Raw genomic sequence first — 19128 nt, 5'->3', positions numbered from 1 at the left:
CCATTCTCTAAGCAGCAAAGATTCCAGGGGTCCAAGCAGTTACCCAGGGTTTGCGATTGGAGACTGTAGTTCCTTTATGATATATGGTTTATTTACACATATATAGACAGCATCTTAAAAAGCAGAGACATCACCTTGCCGACAAAGGTCCGTATAGTTAAAGCTATGGTTTTCCCAGTAGCGATGTATGGAAGCGAGAGCTGGACCATAAAGAAGGCTGATTGCCGAAGAATTGATACTTTTGAATTATGGTGCTGGAGGAGACTCTTGAGAGTCCCATGGACTGCAAGAAGATCAAACCTCTCCATTCTGAAGGAAATCAGCCCTGAGTGCTCACTGGAAGGACAGATCCTGAAGCTGAGGCTCCAGTATTTTGGCCACCTCATGAGAAGAGAAGACCCTGATGTTGGGAAAGATGGAGGGCACAAGGAGAGGGGGACGACAGAGGACGAGATGGTTGGATAGTGTTCTCGAAGCTACCAGCATGAGTTTGATCAAACCGCGGGAGGCAGTGGAAGACAGTGGAAGACAGTGGAAGACAGAAGTGCCTGGCGTGCTCTGGTCCATGGGGTCATGAAGAGTCGGACATGACTAAACGACTAAACAACAATGGACCTCGGTTGGTCCCCGTTGAGGGGCCTGGTAGGAATTTTTCCACTTGGCAACTTGGCATGGGCCATTTGAACAGGGCTGCCTTCAGATGTCTTCTGAATGTCAGGTAGTTGTTTATCGCTTTGACATCTGATGGGAGGGCGTTCCACAGGGAGGGTGCCACTACCGAGAAGGCCCTCTGCCTGGTTCCCTGTAACTTGGCTTCTCGCAGTGAGGGAACCGTCAGAAGGCCCTCGGAGCTGGACCTCAGTGTCCGGGCAGAACGATGGGGGTGGAGACGCTCCTTCAGATATACTGGACCGAGGCCGTTTAGGGCTTTAAAGGTCACTAAGATAAAAACACTAAGACCAATATTAAAAAAAATTAAATACATGAGAAGTAGGAAGGAGGTCAGGGAGACCATTAGATAACAAGAGACTGGCTTTGTTGACTGTGCCGCAACTTGTGGAACATCATCTGGTCACCCTATAAAAGTGAGTGTTCTCCGTAGTTGTGCCTGTCCTCTGAGATACCTTCCATCCTTGGACTCAGTAGGCATCAACTTTTGGGTGCTTCTGGCATTTATTAAAAGCACGTTTGTTTGTTCAGGCTTCCCCTGATTTGTAGCACTGATCCTACTGCCTTGAATGGTATGAGATACCTGTACTATTTTTGAAACTGAAATGGTTTTGAATGCATTTTTATTTACTTCTTTATAAACTGCTTCAAGATTTATTCGCAATGATAAGTGGAGGGGGGTAATTGGGCAGTTCAAGACAATGAACGAGACTTGACAGAGTCCGAGACCTAGTTTTAACTGAGTTTACAAAACTACCTTTGGGCTGAGGCTGGGCTGCTTCAGTTTGTGGCTGTTGGGCCACAATATTAATCGCTCCTCCTTGCAAAACAACTCCCTGTACACGGAACACTAACATGTTGGGGAGAAGGCTAAGTCAGAACTCAGACACAATACAGAAACAGGTTTGTGAGGGAACATTCTCCACAGAGTTTTTTGATGGATTAAGCAGATATGGAGTTATTTTAATAAGATACAGGTTTGTTTGTTTCCTTGTTTCCTTCCTTGCTTGCTTGCTTGCTTGCTTGCTTGTTTTAAATTTAGGTGTGTTTTATTCTATTGCTTTTAAATATTGCTCCCTAGAGCTTCAGCTGAAGCTCAACATCAAAAAAACAAAGATCATGGCCATTGGACCCATCACCTCCTGGCAAATAGAAGGGGAAGAAATGGAGGCAGTGAGAGATTTTACTTTCTTGGGCTCCATGACCACTGCAGATGGTGACAGCAGTCACGAAATTAAAAGACGCCTGCTTCTTGGGAGAAAAGCAATGACAAACCTAGACAGCATCTTAAAAAGCAGAGACATCACCTTGCCAGCAAAGGTCCATATAGTTAAAGCTATGGTTTTCCCAGTAGTGATGTATGGAAGTGAGAGCTGGACCATAAAGGAGGCTGATCGCTGAAACGATTGATGCTTTTGAATTATGGTGCTAGAGGAGACTCTTGAGAGTCCCATGGACTGCAAGAAGATCAAACCTATCCATTCTGAAGGAAATCAGCCCTGAGTGCTCACTGGAAGGACAGATCATGAAGCTGAGGCTCCAATATGTTGGCCACCTCATGAGAAGAGAAGACTCCCTGGAAAAGACCCTGATGTTGGGAAAGATGGAGGGCACAAGGAGAAGGGGGCGACAGAGGAGGAGATGGTTGGATAGTGTTCTCGAAGCTACCAGCATGAGTTTGACCAAACTGCGGGAGGCAGTGGAAGACAGGAGTGCCTGGCGTGCTCTGGTCCATGGGGTCATGAAGATTCGGACATGACTAAACGACTAAACAACAACAACAACAACATGCAGCCTGAGCCTGTGATGAGGCTTACAGTATTGACACCCTAATATGTTCTTGTTTCTCCCCTAGCCACAGCAGTCTTGGAGCCAAAAAGACACCAGCCATGGCTCAGCCTCCCTCCAGCTTGCTGAGTTTCACAGACTGCAGCTGTTTTCCTCCAGCTCACAGCATCCCCAATTGCAACCCTAAACTCTCCAATCAGCTTTTTCTCTGCTAATCATCCCGAGCAGAGCGGGGAGCACAGAGTCTTGCCTGATGGCCCATTAGCTTCCCTTTGCCTTTGATTAATGGCTGGCCTCCCAGGCGATTTCCTAAACACCGGAAGCCGGTTTGGCCGATATTTTAACGTTTTGCTAAATCCAGTGTCTGGCAGCCTTATTAACAAGAATTGATTAAATTCTAACAGCTATCAGACCCAGGAATTTAGGGAAATCTGTCACCCACAATTCATAACAATAGGTTATGCTATGTTTATGATGTACTGTGTGTCTTATATGATGAGCAATGAGAGATGTTGAACTGCAATTATATGCATGCACAAAGGATTCACAGATTCAACACAGAAAAAGCAGCAGAGGAAGGCGCTGAAAGAAGGGTAAACAGGGAATATGTTATTGTTTCATTTTCATGATTTTTCAATTTTATACAATTCACTAACTTTACAATCATTTTACCATTTCAGAACTTGACTTCCTTCCCCCCTCTTTCTGCAGTTTTTTAAATTTATCTTTAATATCGTCTGCATTTCCAAATCAACTTAATTTGCTCATTGATTCATCTACTTGAAATATATACTCTTATAAAACTGCAGGTTATTACAATAATCCTGCCAATGTTCTTATCTATTTACAGATTATCTGTAAATATTCTAGAAACCAGTTCCATCCTTTTATAAAAAGTTTGTTATCTTGATTTCTGGTTTTTCTGGTAAGATTCACCATTTGTGCGTACGGGAATATGCTATTGTTTCAGTTACATGTGCTGAACAAAACCTTCTTAGAAAAGATGGGTTTTGAGGAAGGATTTGAAGGGCCTAGGATTGTGTGGGTATTTGGGAGGAAGTTCCAAGCATAGGGCTGCAACTAAGGGCGGATTCACTTGAGGGAAATGAAAGGTGATGCTACTCAGAGTGGCATGTAAGCAGCCAGAGAGAAGAAAACTATAGCACTACTCTAAGGATTAACAGAGGTGAGCTTTGGAAACCTTGTGGGAGAAAGGAGCTTCACTTGGCATGCGTTACAAACCTGGACTAGTATCATGGTAGTTTTTAAAAAAGGGGGTGGTGCTGTTGTCTAAACCACAGAGCCTAGGACTTGCCGATCAGAAGGTCGGTGGTTCGAATCCCCGCGACGGGGTGAGCTCCCGTTGCTCGGTCCCTGCACCTGCCCACCTAGCAGGTCGAAAGCACGTCAAAGAGCCAGTAGAAAAATAGGTATCACTCCGGTGGGAAGGTAAACGGCTTTTCCATGCGCTGCTCTGGTTTCACCAGAAGGGGCTTAGTCATGCTGGCCACATGACCTGGAAAAACTGTCTGTGGACAAATGCCGGCTCCCTCGGCCAGTAAAGCCCAGAGTCGTTCGTGACTGGACTTAACTTTCAGGGGTCCTTTACCATTTTAAAGAACCCCTGGACGGTTAAGTCCAGTCAAAAGGGGCTATGGGGTTGCAGCGCTCATCTAGCTTTCACCAAGGGAGCTGGCGTTTGTCAACAGACAGCTTTCTGGGTCATGACTAAACCACTTCTAGTGGAACGGGACACCGTGATAGAAACCAGAGCGCATAGAAACACCGTTTACCTTCCCGCCACAGCGGTACCTATTTATCTACTTGCACTGGTGTGCTTTTGAACTGCTAGGTTGGCAGGAGCCAGGACAGAGCAACGGGAGCTCACTCCGTTGCGGGGATTCGAACCGCTGACCTTCCAATCAGCAAGCCCAAGAGGCTCAGTGATTTAGACCACAGCACCACTGGCATCCCTTATCATGCTAGTACAAGTGAAGTGGTGGGAAGGCAGATTGAGCCTGCACCCAACAGCAAAGTAATCTGCGGAGGAAGTGCACCAAGTTTAATGGCGAACAATCAACCCAATGAAAATAGTTGTAGCAGTCAAGGCAGTGGAAGGTTCAGGTGCTGACCAATTGTCTGGTCAGAACATTTAACTATTACACTTCTCTTGGGAACCATTGTTCCAGGAGTGAGATAGTAACCATCAGTGGAAATTATGTTGGAGCTCACCAACCCCACTTTAAAGAACTATAGTTCTCAAAAGAAAAGAGACTGTAATGTGACTATATGACCCCTTGCATTCCATTTAACTGCATGCCTTGCAATGTCAACATGCTCTTTGCAGTTACTGCAATGTATAGAGAAAGACCTTTCTATTAAATAAGAATTCTTTTGGAATGTTTCCTTGGCAGATAATGATGTTGTTATCCTGAGAGTGAACAGAAGCCGTCTTCAGAATCCACAGCAGCGGCCCAGAGGAACTGAAATCCAGTCTTTGCAGAAGGCTCCAGCACACATGACATTTAAAAATGGGCTATCACATTCTTAGTACCTGTCAAGTAATGCAACGTGACAGATGAATCTGGTTCCTGGTGCACTGCATCAGCGCAAAAAGAGGGAGAGTTTCTCCCACTAAATCCAGATTTGTTGCACTTCCTGTCTTGGGGACAAACTTTTAAATTCTCATGTGTTCCTAACAATGCTTTCTAATGGGCTCTAGAGAGGCTTGCTATCGCACACTCACAAGTTGCACGCAAACACGCACATGCATTCCACTGTACAGACGCATGTAATAATATATTTAGCTCAGAGTCAAAGGGTATCACAGGGACGCGGGTGGCGCTGTGGGTTAAACCACAGAGCCTAGGACTTGCCAATAAGAAGGTCGGCAGTTCGAATCCCCGCGACGGGGTGAGCTCCCGTTGCTCGGTCCCTGCTCCTGCCAACCTAGCAGTTCAAAAGCACATCAAAGTGCAAGTAGATCAATAGGTACCGCTCTGGCGGGAAGGTAAACAGCGTTTCTGTGCGCTGCTCTGGTTCGCTAGCAGCGGCTTAGTCATGCTGGCCACATGACCCAGAAGCTGTACGCCTGCTCCCTCGGCCAATAAAGCAAGATGAGCGCTGCAACCCCAGAGTCGTCTGCGACTGGACCTAATGGTCAGGGGTCCCTTTACATTTACCTAAAGGGTATCACACGGAGATTCCACACATACAGTGCCAGATTTACATATAAGCTAAACAAGCTATATCTTAGGGCCTCACTCTCTCGGGGGCCCCAAAAAAATTTAAAAGAAAAAAACTGGATGTACATTTCCAAAATATAAGATAAAAAACAAATAAAATAAAATCTACATACAGCAATAGTGTTTTGTGTTGTGTAGGCTCCTATTTTTTATGTGCAAATGGCTTCAGATACCTGTTAGGTCCATAAATTACCATATTCAACACAAAAAAAGTGACAATTTGTTGTTGACAAAGGACAGCTCCATTACCTTCAGTAGCTTAGGGCCTCATCAAACCTAAATCCTGCATATATATGGGGGTAACTGGGTGGCGCTGTGGGTTAAACCACAGAGCCTAGGACTTCCCGATCAGAAGGTTGGCGGTTCGAATCCCTGTGACGGGGTGAGCTCCCGTTGCTTGGTCCCAGCTCCTGCCAACCTAGCAGTTCGAAAGCACGTCAAAGTGCAAGTAGATAAATAGGTACCCCTCCGGCGGGAAGGTAAACGGTGTTTCCGTGCGCTGCTCTGGTTCGCCAGAGCATGTCATGCTGGCCACATGACCCGGAAGCTGTACACCGGCACCCTCGGCCAATAAAGCGAGATGAGTGCTGCAACCCCAGAGTCGGCCACGACTAGACCTAATGGTCAGGGGTCCCTTTACCTTTACTAAAGGCAATAGACCAGAGCTTGGAATAAAAGAACATACAGGTTGCTGTTTGTTTGTTTTTATACACTGGTTGTTATAGAATGGAAAAGGGTTGGTTACATAAACAGCACCCAAGTCAGGATGGCAGCTTGGTTATACCTGTGGCAGTGTGAGATAGGCTGAGCTGCTTTCATTCCGGAAGACCATTCGACTTCCGAAACATTTGAAAACCAAGGCGCAAAGAGTGGCCTGCAAAATCAATTGAGAAAATTGAAAAACACACAGCGGAAGCCGTTCAACTTCCGAGGAGCCTTTGAAAATGGATGCATTTATTCCCGGGTTTTTGGCATTTGGATTCCAAAACGTTCGTCAACGGAGATGTTCGAGAACCGAGGTACCACTGTACTTAAATAACTGGCCAATCACATCAGTTCTGCCGCCCCCACCAAAGTCCTGCCCCCTCAACCAAGTCCTGCCCTCCCCATAACAAAAGTTCTGGCTGCCCCCACTTCCCAAAAATGGGGGGGGGAGGCAATGAAAGATGTAAGATAAGCAAGCAAAACTTACCGTATTTTTTGCTCTATAAGACTCACTTTTTCCCTCCTAAAACGTAAGGGGAAATGTGTGTGCGTCTTATGGAGCGAATGCAGGCTGCGCAGCTATCCCAGAAGCCAGAACAGCAAGAGGGATTGCTGCTTTCACTGTGCAGCGATCTCTCTTGCTGTTCTGGCTTCTGGGATTCAGAATATTTTTTTTCTTGTTTTCCTCCTCCAAAAACTAGGTGCGTCTTGTGGTCTGGTGCGTCTTATTGAGCGAAAAATACGGTAGTTTGTGTAAGGAGAGGAATTTGGTAAACGAGGCTAAACTCGGAAAGAGGCAGGAACAGGTAAGGTTGAAGAAGTTAAGAGAAGCACCAATGTCACCTCTCCCAGAGTCTGAGAGAAGAATGTGGGGGCCAAGTCCAAAGAACATCCTTGGTCCAACCTTCCTGGAATTTGCCCACTTGGCTGATTGGCTGTTGCCATTTGGGTTTCGCCTGCAAATCGTCACAACTTGTGAAGGGTACAGCAAAGATATATCATAACTGTGACAATCTATGTTGGAAATGTAAAGAAAAAGAAGGAACCTTTTATCATATATGGTGGTCCTGTCCCAAGGTAAAAGACTTGTGGGAAAAGATTTATAATGAATTGAAAAAAATGTTGAAATATACATTTATAAAGAAACCAGAGGCCTTTCTTCTTGGAATAACAGGTTTGGAATTGCCCAAGGAAGATATTAAATTATTTTTGTATGCCACAACTGTTGCTCGTATTTTGTTAGCTAAAAAGTGGAAAACCCAAGAATTACCAACGATAGAAGAATGGCAGATGAAGATGATGGATTTTTCGGAGCTAGCCAACTTAACCGGAAGAGTCCGCGACCAGAAGGAGGAGAAGTATCAGGAAGAATTGATTAAATTTAATGATTACTTAGTTAAATATGTTAAGTTCAATTAACTGAAAACAGCATGCAGTTACTCAAATGTCTTAGGATTTTATTTATGTTAAGTGATGAATTAATATGTTTAATTTCATAATGTGAAGATCTAAGGATGTTAATGTTTAAGTTAAATTTTATAAGAACTGTGATTTGGAAAACCGTTAAAAGGATATGCAATGAAATTCAACCAAGGGGAAGCGAGGAAGTCACTTAACAATGTTAATAAGTGTAATTTTCAATAAGGCTATGATTTATGTTTGTTTGTCTTATGTGTTTGTTTGTTTATAATGTTGTGAAAACCAATATTTTTTTTTTAAAAAAACAACAACTTGTGAAGGGTATTCCATTAAAGGAATCCAGGGACTCAACTTGGTTTGGTCAACCCCCGAGAAGGGTTTGCGCCCGTGCCTGAGTCCAGGGGAGCATCTGGGGAGTGGACATAGTCTGTTCCAGGGCATTCCACCTACCTCAGGTGTTCACCCTTGGCTGACCTATGATGGAGCTCTGGGTCAGCGCTACCTGCAAGGGTGCAGGGAGCTAGTCAAACCAGAGCCTATGCAACCACTCACTTTTCTGTAATCAATAAAGTTGTGGCCTAAATTCTGCCAAAAACCAAAACTAAAATTTGAGTCAAATGTGTGTTTATTTAGGGGGGAGGTCTCTGGGTCTGAACACGCAAACAGATGAAAACACCAGCAGGATTGCAATAACACTTGTAATGTAGCAAGTCCTTTGGAGATAACGGAATTATATAAAACATGGACTATTGAAAAAGATGCAGCAGGAAAGGTTTGACAATAAGATTCATGGAGGGGAAGGTAGGAAGTCCAGAGATTCGGAAAATCTTTTAACTGTTGGTGTGTATGGTTGTATTGTTATGATTTTATATTTGTAAAATCAAATAAAAATTATTTCAATAAAATAAAATATGTTCTAGAAGCTGCAGCTATTGCAGAACATTGGTTCTAAGGTGGAGTACAATAACTGGTGGTTTAGGAGCTGGACTGGTTTGTTATCTGCTACTGAATCTGATTTAAGGTTTTGGCTCCAGTGTATGAATTTGCGTGTCGAGACCCTGAGACCACCTCCTCATTGATGAATAAGACACAAGGACACAGATATTAGGTTAATGTTATTGGGCAAATTTAGGCCACAACTTTATTGGTTACAGAATGTGAGCGGTATTGGCTTAGGCACTGGAACTGACCCAACTATATCTGACTCCTGCCCGTCACGCAGGGAGTCCAGTAAGGGTCAACCACCGGTAGGGGGAGCCCTGTTGGTGCAAACCAACTTGAGCTCCCCCAGGGTTCCCGACGGGGTTGTGGCATGGCCCTAGCCCAGCCCTGGACTTCGGACAATATCCACACCCCCCGATTCTTTTAATGGCATACCCTTAAGCTTGGAGGGGCAGGTGACGGCCACACCTCCCCTCCCCCATCATAAGATCAACCAATGCCTAACTGCCAAACCTTACAAAGTTGTGGCGATTGCTACGAGGTAGGCGAAAACCAAATGGCCCATGCCAAGTTGCCAACTGGAAAAATTCCTACCAGGCCCCTCAACGGGGACCAACCGAGGTCCATTGTTGTTTAGTCGTTTAGTCATGTCCGACTCTTCATGACCCCATGGACCAGAGCATGCCAGGCACTTCTGTCTTCCACTGCCTCCCGCGGTTTGGTCAGACTCATGTTTGTAGCTTCGAGAACACCGTCCAACCATCTTGTCCTCTGCCGTCCCCTTCTCCTTGTGCCCTCTATCTTTCCCAACATCAGGGTCTTTTCCAGGGAGTCTTCTCTTCTCATGAGGTGGCCAAAGGACTGGAGCCTCAGCTTCAGGATCTGTCCTTCCAGTGAGCACTCAGGGCTGATTTCCTTAAGAATGGAGAGGTTTGATCTTCTTGCAGTCCATGGGACTCTCAAGAGTCTCCTCCAGCACCATAATTCAAAAGCATCAATTCTTCGGCGATCAGCCTTCTTTATGGTCCAGCTCTCACTTCCATACATCACTACTGGGAAAAGCATGGCTTTAACTATATGGACCGAGGTCCATAGCAAGGCCAAATTCAAAACTTGAAAATAGGGAGGGAGGGTGGGAGATCGAGGAAGTGAGCCAAGAGGAAGCTCTGCGGCTCGTGCCTCAGTTTAAATGGGGCCCGGCCACGACCCCCCAGGCAGCGGATTGGCTGGCAGGTGAATGACATGGCTGGGAACCTCCAAGTGGTCCACTGCAACTCCTCCCCACTGGGAAGTGGAGCGGATTTCTCACTGGATCAGGGGTTGCCTGACAAACACAAACCTCTGTGGTGCAAAATGTGACAATCTACAAAAATGCAAACACAATACACTGGCTAATAACTGTTAGTAAATATATATTCGGTATGATGTCATTCAAAATATACAAATAAGCCACTTCAAAACAATATATATATCATACAACACATCTCACAAAATATACAAGTAACTGCAAGTTGTTATATGTATCAGAATCAAGCAAAGATTCAAACAACCAATGAGTAGTGAGGAATGCCAAACCGTCTCTCAACGGAAGACATCTCACAAAAGTCTCAAAGGAAGACATGTCTCCAAAGTCTCAAAAGGACAGTGCATCCGGAATAGTTCAATGACATCATACCGATTATATATTTACTAACAGTTATTAGCCACCGTGTTGCGTTTGCATTTTTGTAGAGTGTGGTGATATGGAGCAGGGCCTTATCTGTAATGGCACCCCAGTGGTAGAACTCCTTCCTGTTGGAGGCAATAGTGACCCCCCCCACAAGTCACCTCCTGAAGGCAAATTTATTCATTCAAGGCCAAAAGTGACACTCAAAACTTATTGAGAGGACTGTTGGGAGCCTGTTGCGTAAGTGGTTTTATGAACTTTAAAGATGGCTTGCATGGCGTTAATATTTTTTTTATTATTCCATATAGGATTTTATGCAGTGTTATATACCACCCTGTGAAGGGTGGTCTAGAAATAAAATTTATAATAATTCACATGCAGGTATATGCAGATTAATACCAAAGCTTTATGGAGCTTGCCGGGTCTCACGTCGCAGCTGCCAATATGTATATTGAAATTTAAATAAAACACCTTTTTTTGTAGGGCAGCCGTATTGCTCTAATTTTTTTTTTTTAGCCAAAAGAACCACCACCCTCTTAACTTTTAGTTCAGGGGTTAAATGATTAACACAGCTTACATCCAAGCAGTAGAGAGCCTTCAGCAACACGTAAACAGGTAGAGGTTTTGCCAAGTGATGTCCTTATTTTTATCTGCTAAATGTCAGAATCGGAGCTATAAACCCATCTATAAAAGTGTGAAGACTGACAAAAAGAGTTGGGAGGGAGGGAGACACAATAAGGAATATTTGCACATAAGAAGAGGAAGAGCAGGTGATGAAGGCTATCACAGTCTCTCCAGGCATATGTAAGCTTGATAAATGACTCCGGCTTCTCATAGTCCACAATTGCCTCAATTTTTATCCAAGCTTCGATGTTTCAACTACACATCACATGCAAGAGTGTGTAAGGAAAGCCCAGTGACCCATTTACTTGCTGCAAAGCAGCTTTGGGAAGGGACAATTTGGAGAGGGAAAGCAAGGGGCAGGGCAATCGCTTAACTCTTCCAGCCCACCACTTCTTTTTTCATAACTAGCAAACTACTCGAATAATAACATGCAAATTATACTGACCTGATTTGGGGAACTGAAAAAGCCAGCTCATTCATAGGCCGCCACCGCTTACGCTCTGAAAGCATCCTCCAAATTCCACATTTCTTTCGGTTTCATTGGGAATGGAGGTGGGTCATACTACCATCACACAAATGGAGTTTGGGCTTCATTTCAGACCTGCCCATTGGCTTCAGTCTAGACCATGGGCAGGCAAACTAAGGCCCGGGGGCCGGATCCAGCCCAATTGCCTTCTCAATCTGGCCTGCGGACGGTCCGGGAATCAGCATGTTTTTATATGAGTAGAATATGTCCTTTTATTTAAAATGCATCTCTGGGTTATTTGTGGGGTCTGCCTGGTGTTTTTACATGAGTAGGATGTGTGCTTTTATTTAAAATGCATCTCTGGGTTATTTGTAGGGCATAGGAATTTGTTAATTTATTTATTTTTTTCAAAATATAGTCTGGCCCCCCACAAGATCTGAGGGACAGTGGACTGGCCCCCTGCTGAAAAAGTTTGCTGACCCCTCTAGCTGCTAAGTAAGGTCACGTTCAAACAGGAGGAGAAAAGACCTTAAAGGAAAACACTAAACTAGTCGTCATCATGCAAAAACACCTAGGGCAGAATCCAACATTGCCTGAGAGAGAAAGGTGAAATCCTGTTCCGCAAGCAGAAGCCTATTCTGCACGTTCAACAACAGCACTGGATACAACCCACCCAGTTTTAGGACCGGCAACTTCTATGTACTGGTCCTGTTCTTGTGCCTTGAACGGAAACCTGACATGCAGAAATTCAGCAAGCGTAGCTTTTCCCGCCGTTTTAGGCACAGAAAAGCTTTACCTGTTGAATCTCCATGCGTACCGGTCTGCTGATAAGAGTACAGGAACAGTACAAAGACACGACGGAGTCGATGGGACTTATTTCCCAGCAAGTTTTTGAGGCCAAGGGAAGAGCGCAATGAAATCCTGAAGCGTTGCACAAGCTGAACGACAGGGAGCATGGCCCTTTCTCAATCGCAATGCATGTCCCAGAGTAACATTGGGAGCAAGCAGCCTTGCAAAATGTTTTTTTTTTGTATTTAAGCAAATAGCAGAATGCTCCATCCAGCACTTCTGTGCCTCTAACAAACATGCCCACATATGTAAAAAGAATTAGGGAACTTGCATCTATTGTACCCAGAAGGACAGGGCACAATGGCTATAGCTCCCCCAGCTGAGGGTCAAACTTGGAGGAAGGTGATGAAAAGAGGAGGAACAGGGCAGGAGGTATAGCTCAGCATACTACCTGCCTCCATGCCAATATAACTGAATGAATGAATGTTTTTTAATGTTTTAATGTTGTATTTTAATCTTGTTTTTTAAGTTGTATTTCTATCAACTTGCTTTTTATTGGTTGTTAGCTGCCCTGAGCCTGGTCTTGGCTGGGGAGGGTGGGGTATAAATAAAATTATATTATTATTATTATTATTATTATTATTATTATTATTATTATTATTATTACGGCCAAACAGCCAGCAGCTATCTGAAGCTACCAGACATTTAATTTCCAAAACTCCCAGTCACCAGAATATTTGAGTGTCAAATGACCCATATTTTAATTTCATTTCCGAAGACATAGCGGCAGGTGGGTTTCACCCAGCCAGAACCAAACATCGCATGCAACTTACCCGCTCTCTTTCAAGCAGGGCACCCATGCATTTCAAAACTGAATGAGAAGCAGGAATTTAGCAAAGGAAGCTTCCCCCTCTCATGGTATTTACATGCCAAGAGGAGTTTTACATGCAGAATTTCCTGTAACTGCTAACATTGCAGGAAACCCCGACAAGGAGAAAATGTTGGCAATTCTATTAGACCAATATTATCCATCACGGGACACACAAATGTATTTTTTGAGTGGTGTGGGGGCACGGAATTACTACTGAACAGTTGCTGGTCCTGTATTATTCTACCTCTTTTACCTTTTAGCCACCCCATGATCAGATTAATCCCCACCCCATTATCACCCTACAGCCAATAATATGGGTGAACTTCAGGATAGAAGACTTCTGCTGAAATCTCTTGCCTGACTCTGCAGTACTGATTCCAATAACTCTGCCTTCTCTGTGCCTCGCACAATATCCCCAACTCTTGTTAACTGAGAACAGCCATTTAATGAGTATCTTACAATGTTTTTCCCCCTGGAGGTACTCAATGGTAATTATTATTATTATTATTATTATTATTATTATTATTATTATTATTATTATTTACTTACAGTATACCCCGGCCATCTGGCTGGGCCTCCCCAGCCACTCTGGGTGGCTTCCAACAGGATATTAAAAACACAATAAAACATCAAACATTAAAAACTCCCCTAAACAAGGCTGCCTTCAGATGCCTTCTTAAAGTCAGATACAGTGGACGCTTGGGTTGCGAACATGATCCGTGCGGGAGGCACGTTCGCAACCCGCAGCGCCTCGTCTGCGCACACGCGGGTCACGATTCACTGCTTCTGCGCATGCGCAAAGTGCGATTTAGCACTTCTGCGCATGCGCGAGTGTCGAAACCCGGAAGCAACTGTTCCGGTACTTCCAGGTTCGGCGTGGTACACAACCCAAAAACGCACAACTGGAAGCATCTGCAACCCAAGGTATGACTGTACTTGTTTATTTCCTTGACTTCTGGTGGGAGGATGTTCCACAGGGTGGGTGCCACTACAGAGAAGGCCCTCTGCCTGGTATGCAGTACCAGCACAGTTTTTTCTGGAAGAAAAGCACCGAGTATATAACATTTTATGAAGCACATGCTCCTCCAAGCAGCCATCTGAGGCAGGTTGTGAGCATTCTCAATGGAGACATCAACCCCAGGACAGGAAGGGGATGAGCCAAAAGGCACCGTACTAAGCTGCTTAAAGATCCCTTGAAAGGCACTCCTGCCACTGCTCCAGGCCTCTCTTCCCCCTGGTCCCCATAAAACCCAAATGTAAATGCAATGAGCAGTATGTGACATCACTGTGCTTTGTCGCCTCATTTGTTGACTGGGGGAAACACATAGCGCAATGATGCCTTGCCATGCGTTGGGCTGTACCCAAGGCAGCGCTAAGTAACACACTCTGTCGGCGCAAGGATTTTAGTTTGTGCAGTCGAACTCTCCCCCTTTTCCCTCTCCCTGCACACCACCTAAATCTGTTCTGGGGTTTCCCACAACCCTCCGGAGCGTATTTTGGGACTGCACGGGGATGTGAGAGGAGGGAAAGTTCTGTTGCTCATGCAGGAATCCTCACACGAACAGAACGGATCAGATACAACCCTATGCATGACAGAACGTGTTATCTGGATATAGCCTAGTAAGTTTGATTGCATTTTAAGAGGAAAGAGAGGCAGAGACACATGGCGGAGATGGCTTGGACTACTGCAATGTGCTCTACGTGGGGCTACCTTTGAAGGTGACCCGGAAACTACAACTAATCCAGAACGCGGCAGCTAGACTGGTGACTGGGAGCGGCCGCCAAGACCATATAACAACGGTCTTGAAAGACCTACATTGGCTCCCAGTACGTTTCCGAGCACAATTCAAAGTGTTGGTGCTGACCTTTAAAGCCCTAAACGGCCTTGGCCCAGTATTCCTGAAGGAGCGTCTCCACCCCCCATTGTTCTACCCGGACACTGAGGTCCAGCACTGAGGGCCTTCTGGCGGTTCCCTCACTGCAAGAAGCCAAGTTACAGGGAACCAGGCAGAGGGCCTTCTCGGTAGTGGCACCCGCCCTGTGGAACGCCCTCCCACCAGATGTCAAAGAGAACAACAACTACCAGACTTTTAGAAGACATCTGAAGGCAGCCCTGTTTAGAGAAGCTTTTAATGTTTGATGTATTACAGTATTTTAATATTTTTTTGGAAGCCGCCCAGAGTGGCTGGGGAAGCCCAGCCAGATGGGTGGGGTATAAATAATAACTTATTAATTATTATTATTATTATTATTATTATTATTATTATTATTATTATGCAAGCCCACATCTCTCCTATTGTCTGAGTAAGCCCATAGAAAGGAGGCTGGGGCAGCATCCAAACCCAGGACTTGGATGCTCTCAGTCCAAAAATACTTTGGCGCTCTCTGTCTCTCTCTCTCTCCATATTATATTTAGTGCTCCACTATGTACTTCCTGTGGCAAGTAGGTCACATACAAATATAGCACCTTTACTTACCTCACTAAATCTAAATGCAACAAATCCATGGTATGCTCTCTTACTTTGCCCAAAGTCTCAGGTCTAGTCCTCAATAAGGGGATAAATGTGTCCTTAGGCCAGCCAGGCTGCAGGTTTGGCGCTCGCAAGATTACGGGCTGCTCCATTTAACAATAACAGCAACTCTGTACATAGAAAACCAGGCTTTTTGCCCTTCTCTTGCCACATGCTGATTTTCTTTGTGAAGATAAGTTTTTGAGGGCTCCCATATACAATCTGAGGCAGTACACTGGTTCACTATTTCCACCAGACGATTGTGGTTCTTGCGGGTGCCCGTCCCCCCCAGTCTGAATTTGTTTAGCACGAAAGAAGCTAAGAGATGGCATTCATTCACCTGTTTCTGACAAGCAAGTATTTGGTAAAATTGCTGTAAGATGCTGCACCATCACTCTATCACACTGACTATTTGCATAACAAACTCACCATATACAAGCCAAAAGCTCTCGTCAAACTTTAAAGAAACCCCACAGAAACACCCCACCCTCTAGGAAGGCATTGCCTTCCCAGTTAGAAAGCAGCTTCTGATTTAACAATGCATAAATTTAATTCTCTTCTCTTCTGCTCCTCCTCCCGCCACTTCTGCATTTTTTCCCCTGTGCCTAGGTTGTTCAATTGCTATTTGCATCCAAAACCAGAAATCTGAAACCATTCGTGAAATACTTACTCCCAAAGCCTGTGGGAAACTTAATGAAGTGTGGATAATTCCCGTACATGTTTAATCTTCAGTTCATCTCTTCATTGCAATGGCAAAGGGTGCCTCCAAGATCCTTAAAGTGTTCCGTTTTGCTTAGCAAACCTGAAACTCTCTCCGGCGATTCCAGGCTTGCTGCCTCCTCAAGTGGAGAAGAAATCGTGGAGAGAAGCTCTGCATACCCTGAAGACAGTGGCTGGAAGAATCAGTCAGTTTTCAGCTGCTGTTCCTTTTCCATTCTGTTATGGGCAGGGCTTCTCTGTGTGTGTGTTCTCTGCAAACTTGCAGTGTGTTATATTGGTAGCTTAATCCATCAGCGACAAGACCAATCAATGCATCACAGCACTGGTACAGGTCACAAATCAAAAGCTGGGGGAATTAAATGGGGAAGGGGAGGGTGAGGGTATTATTTGAAGTATGTACTAATAAAAAAAAAATCAATGCTGTGTGGAGTAATTAATTGAGGGGGCAACATATGGCTACACTTACAGGCAGCTGTTTCTGTGTTGATGTCAGAGAACAACTGTCATACAAAATTGGCAATATTTATCAGTTATGATTAAACCAAACTTTTCTTGATGTAATGCATTGTGTGAGTTCCACCTACGTTGGGCTGCCGCCTTTATTTTGGCATGTTTTCCATGTCCTTAACACATGCCTGAAAGGCACAAATTGAACAAAAGAAGCCTCTCCTGTGCCATCTCCATTTTTTGGGAAAGGCAGAGGTGTTAACATACTGTTCAGGTGTTAAAATTGCAGGAATCCTGTCCATATATAAAAAAAGTGTGGATTAAAGTGCTTCTGTGCATTTACATAAGAAAGTGTTACACAGAAATCTAAAATTTGGTGGAATGCAAACAAGGAAAATAGATTTTATTGGCCAGTTGTTCATGTATTTATGTTACTATTCTAAACTGGGCAAAATGAAAATGCAGCTCATTTTCATCTAAAGAAAGAATACAATAAAGGTAAAGGTAAAGGGACCCCTGACCATTAGGTCCAGTCGTGACCGACTCTGGGGTTGCGGCGCTTACTGGCCGAGCCAGCATTTGTCCACAGACAGCTTCCGGGTCATGTGGCCAGCATGACTAAGCCGCTTCTGGCGAACCAGAGCAGCGCACGGAAACGCTGTTTACCTTCCCGCTGGAGCGGTACCTATTTATCTACTTGCACTTTGACGTGCTTTCAAACTGCTAGGTTGGCAGGAGCAGGGACCGAGCAACGGGAGCTCACCCGGTCGCGGGGATTCGAACAGCCGACCTTCTGATCGGCAAGCCCTAGGCTCTGAGGTTTAATCCACAGCGCCACCCGCGTCCCTGAAAAGAGTACAATATTAGCTGCTAATATTTAGAAATCAGTAAGTCTGCTGGCTGATGTATTGTAAATATTTGTAGTATTAATGAGCTATGCTTGAAGCGATTTAAAAACTTTTGCATTTAGAAAGTTACCTTCCGCCATGTGGCAGAGATGTCAGTAACATCAAAGTTCTCATCCAGGAGTTCTCTACCTATGCTTTAAACATCTCAGGCACCAGGGCAGAATGCGATGGTTGTTCTTTGATTATCTGGTTCATCCTCAAGGGCAGGCAAAGCCCATTCTGGGGGCCTAATCTGGTCAGCTGGTCAGTTTAATCTGGATCCGGCCCCTGTGGCAGTTTATTTCTTGGGGTAAAATCCTAAAAAAACTTCAACCCTTAAAAAAACTTCAACAACTTCAACCCTTAAAAAAGCTCAACAACTTTGGTCGGCCCTCAGGGCCCTTCACTTCATCAAATCTGGCCCTCTTCGAAAAAAAGTTTGGACACCACTGCTCTAGGGCATGGGTAAGCAAACTAAGGCTCAGGGGGGCAGATCCGGCCCAATCGCCTTCTAAATTTGGCCCATCAGCGGTCCGGGAATCAGCGTGTTTTTACATGAGTAGAATGTGTCCTTTTATTTAAAATGCATCTCTGAGTTATTTGTGGGGCATAGGAATTCGTTCATTTTATTTTTTCAAAATATAGTCCGGCCCACCACATGGTCTGAGGGACAGTAGACAAGCCCCCTGCTGAAAAAGTTTGCTGATGCCTGCTCTAGGGCTACAGTTTTGCCCCATGGGAGGCAGGAGAGGACCGGGGGGGATAAGGAACTGATGAACTAATGGGTCAAGAAATACCGGTGCCATACCCTAAGCTGTTGCTTCAAAAGCATAACACAAGCATCATTTGTCACGCCAAACTTGTCCTCCATCATCTAAAGGTTACAACAGCAAACAAATATCACTTCAGCAAATGATGTCATCTCTCATGCTGTGAAAAAAAGGACTTGCCCAGTTATCCTGCAGGACAAGAGAAACCACCAGCACTCTGTGGTCCCTCCTCTTCCGAGTCAGTTGACCTGACTGCTGCTGAAGACCAGGGCGATCACATGCTTATTCCTTGCAAATGTCCCAGGTGAAAGGACAGAACATAATATCTGCAACTCCTAGCTAGCTCTCCCATTGGCTCCTTCCCTTATCTTCCTCCTAACTTTTTTTTCCCTATTAACAATGCTATTGTCTGGTTGGTTGACATCCATCTGTTTTGGGAGACCACGGAAGAGTAACACCTTCAGGGGTGAAGTCAAACAGTTGGAGGGTGACAAGTGTACAGAACAAGTTAATAACAAGTTTACAGAAATAAGTTAAAATGGTTATATATCAAGCAATATATTCTGGCTAACATCTAGGCAATTTAGGGACGCGGGTGGCGCTGTGGGTT

At 44.7% G+C, this 19128-nt stretch overlaps 1 protein-coding gene across 2 annotated transcripts in view; it reads right to left on the bottom strand.

The window, feature by feature from the left end:
- The window catches only part of RXRG (retinoid X receptor gamma), an 83419-nt gene that overhangs the window by 39288 nt on the left and 25003 nt on the right, over positions 1-19128 (bottom strand). Inside the window, exon 1 of one of the 2 annotated variants that reach the window (XM_083621629.1) lies at positions 16365-16640. The exons of the other annotated variant lie outside the window; for it this stretch is intronic. Coding sequence (XP_083477755.1) covers positions 16365-16413 — 49 coding nt within the window. The 5' untranslated portion in view covers positions 16414-16640. Of the gene's footprint in view, positions 1-16364; positions 16641-19128 lie in introns of those variants that run through there. 2 annotated transcript variants of the gene reach the window in all.

The sequence above is a fragment of the Podarcis filfolensis genome (assembly GCF_964270895.1).
Source record: "Podarcis filfolensis genome assembly, chromosome: 6".
In the NCBI taxonomy this organism is placed as follows: domain Eukaryota; kingdom Metazoa; phylum Chordata; class Lepidosauria; order Squamata; family Lacertidae; genus Podarcis; species Podarcis filfolensis.
Note: the sequence above shows the minus strand (reverse complement) of the source record. Positions and strands in the feature narration are given on the sequence as shown.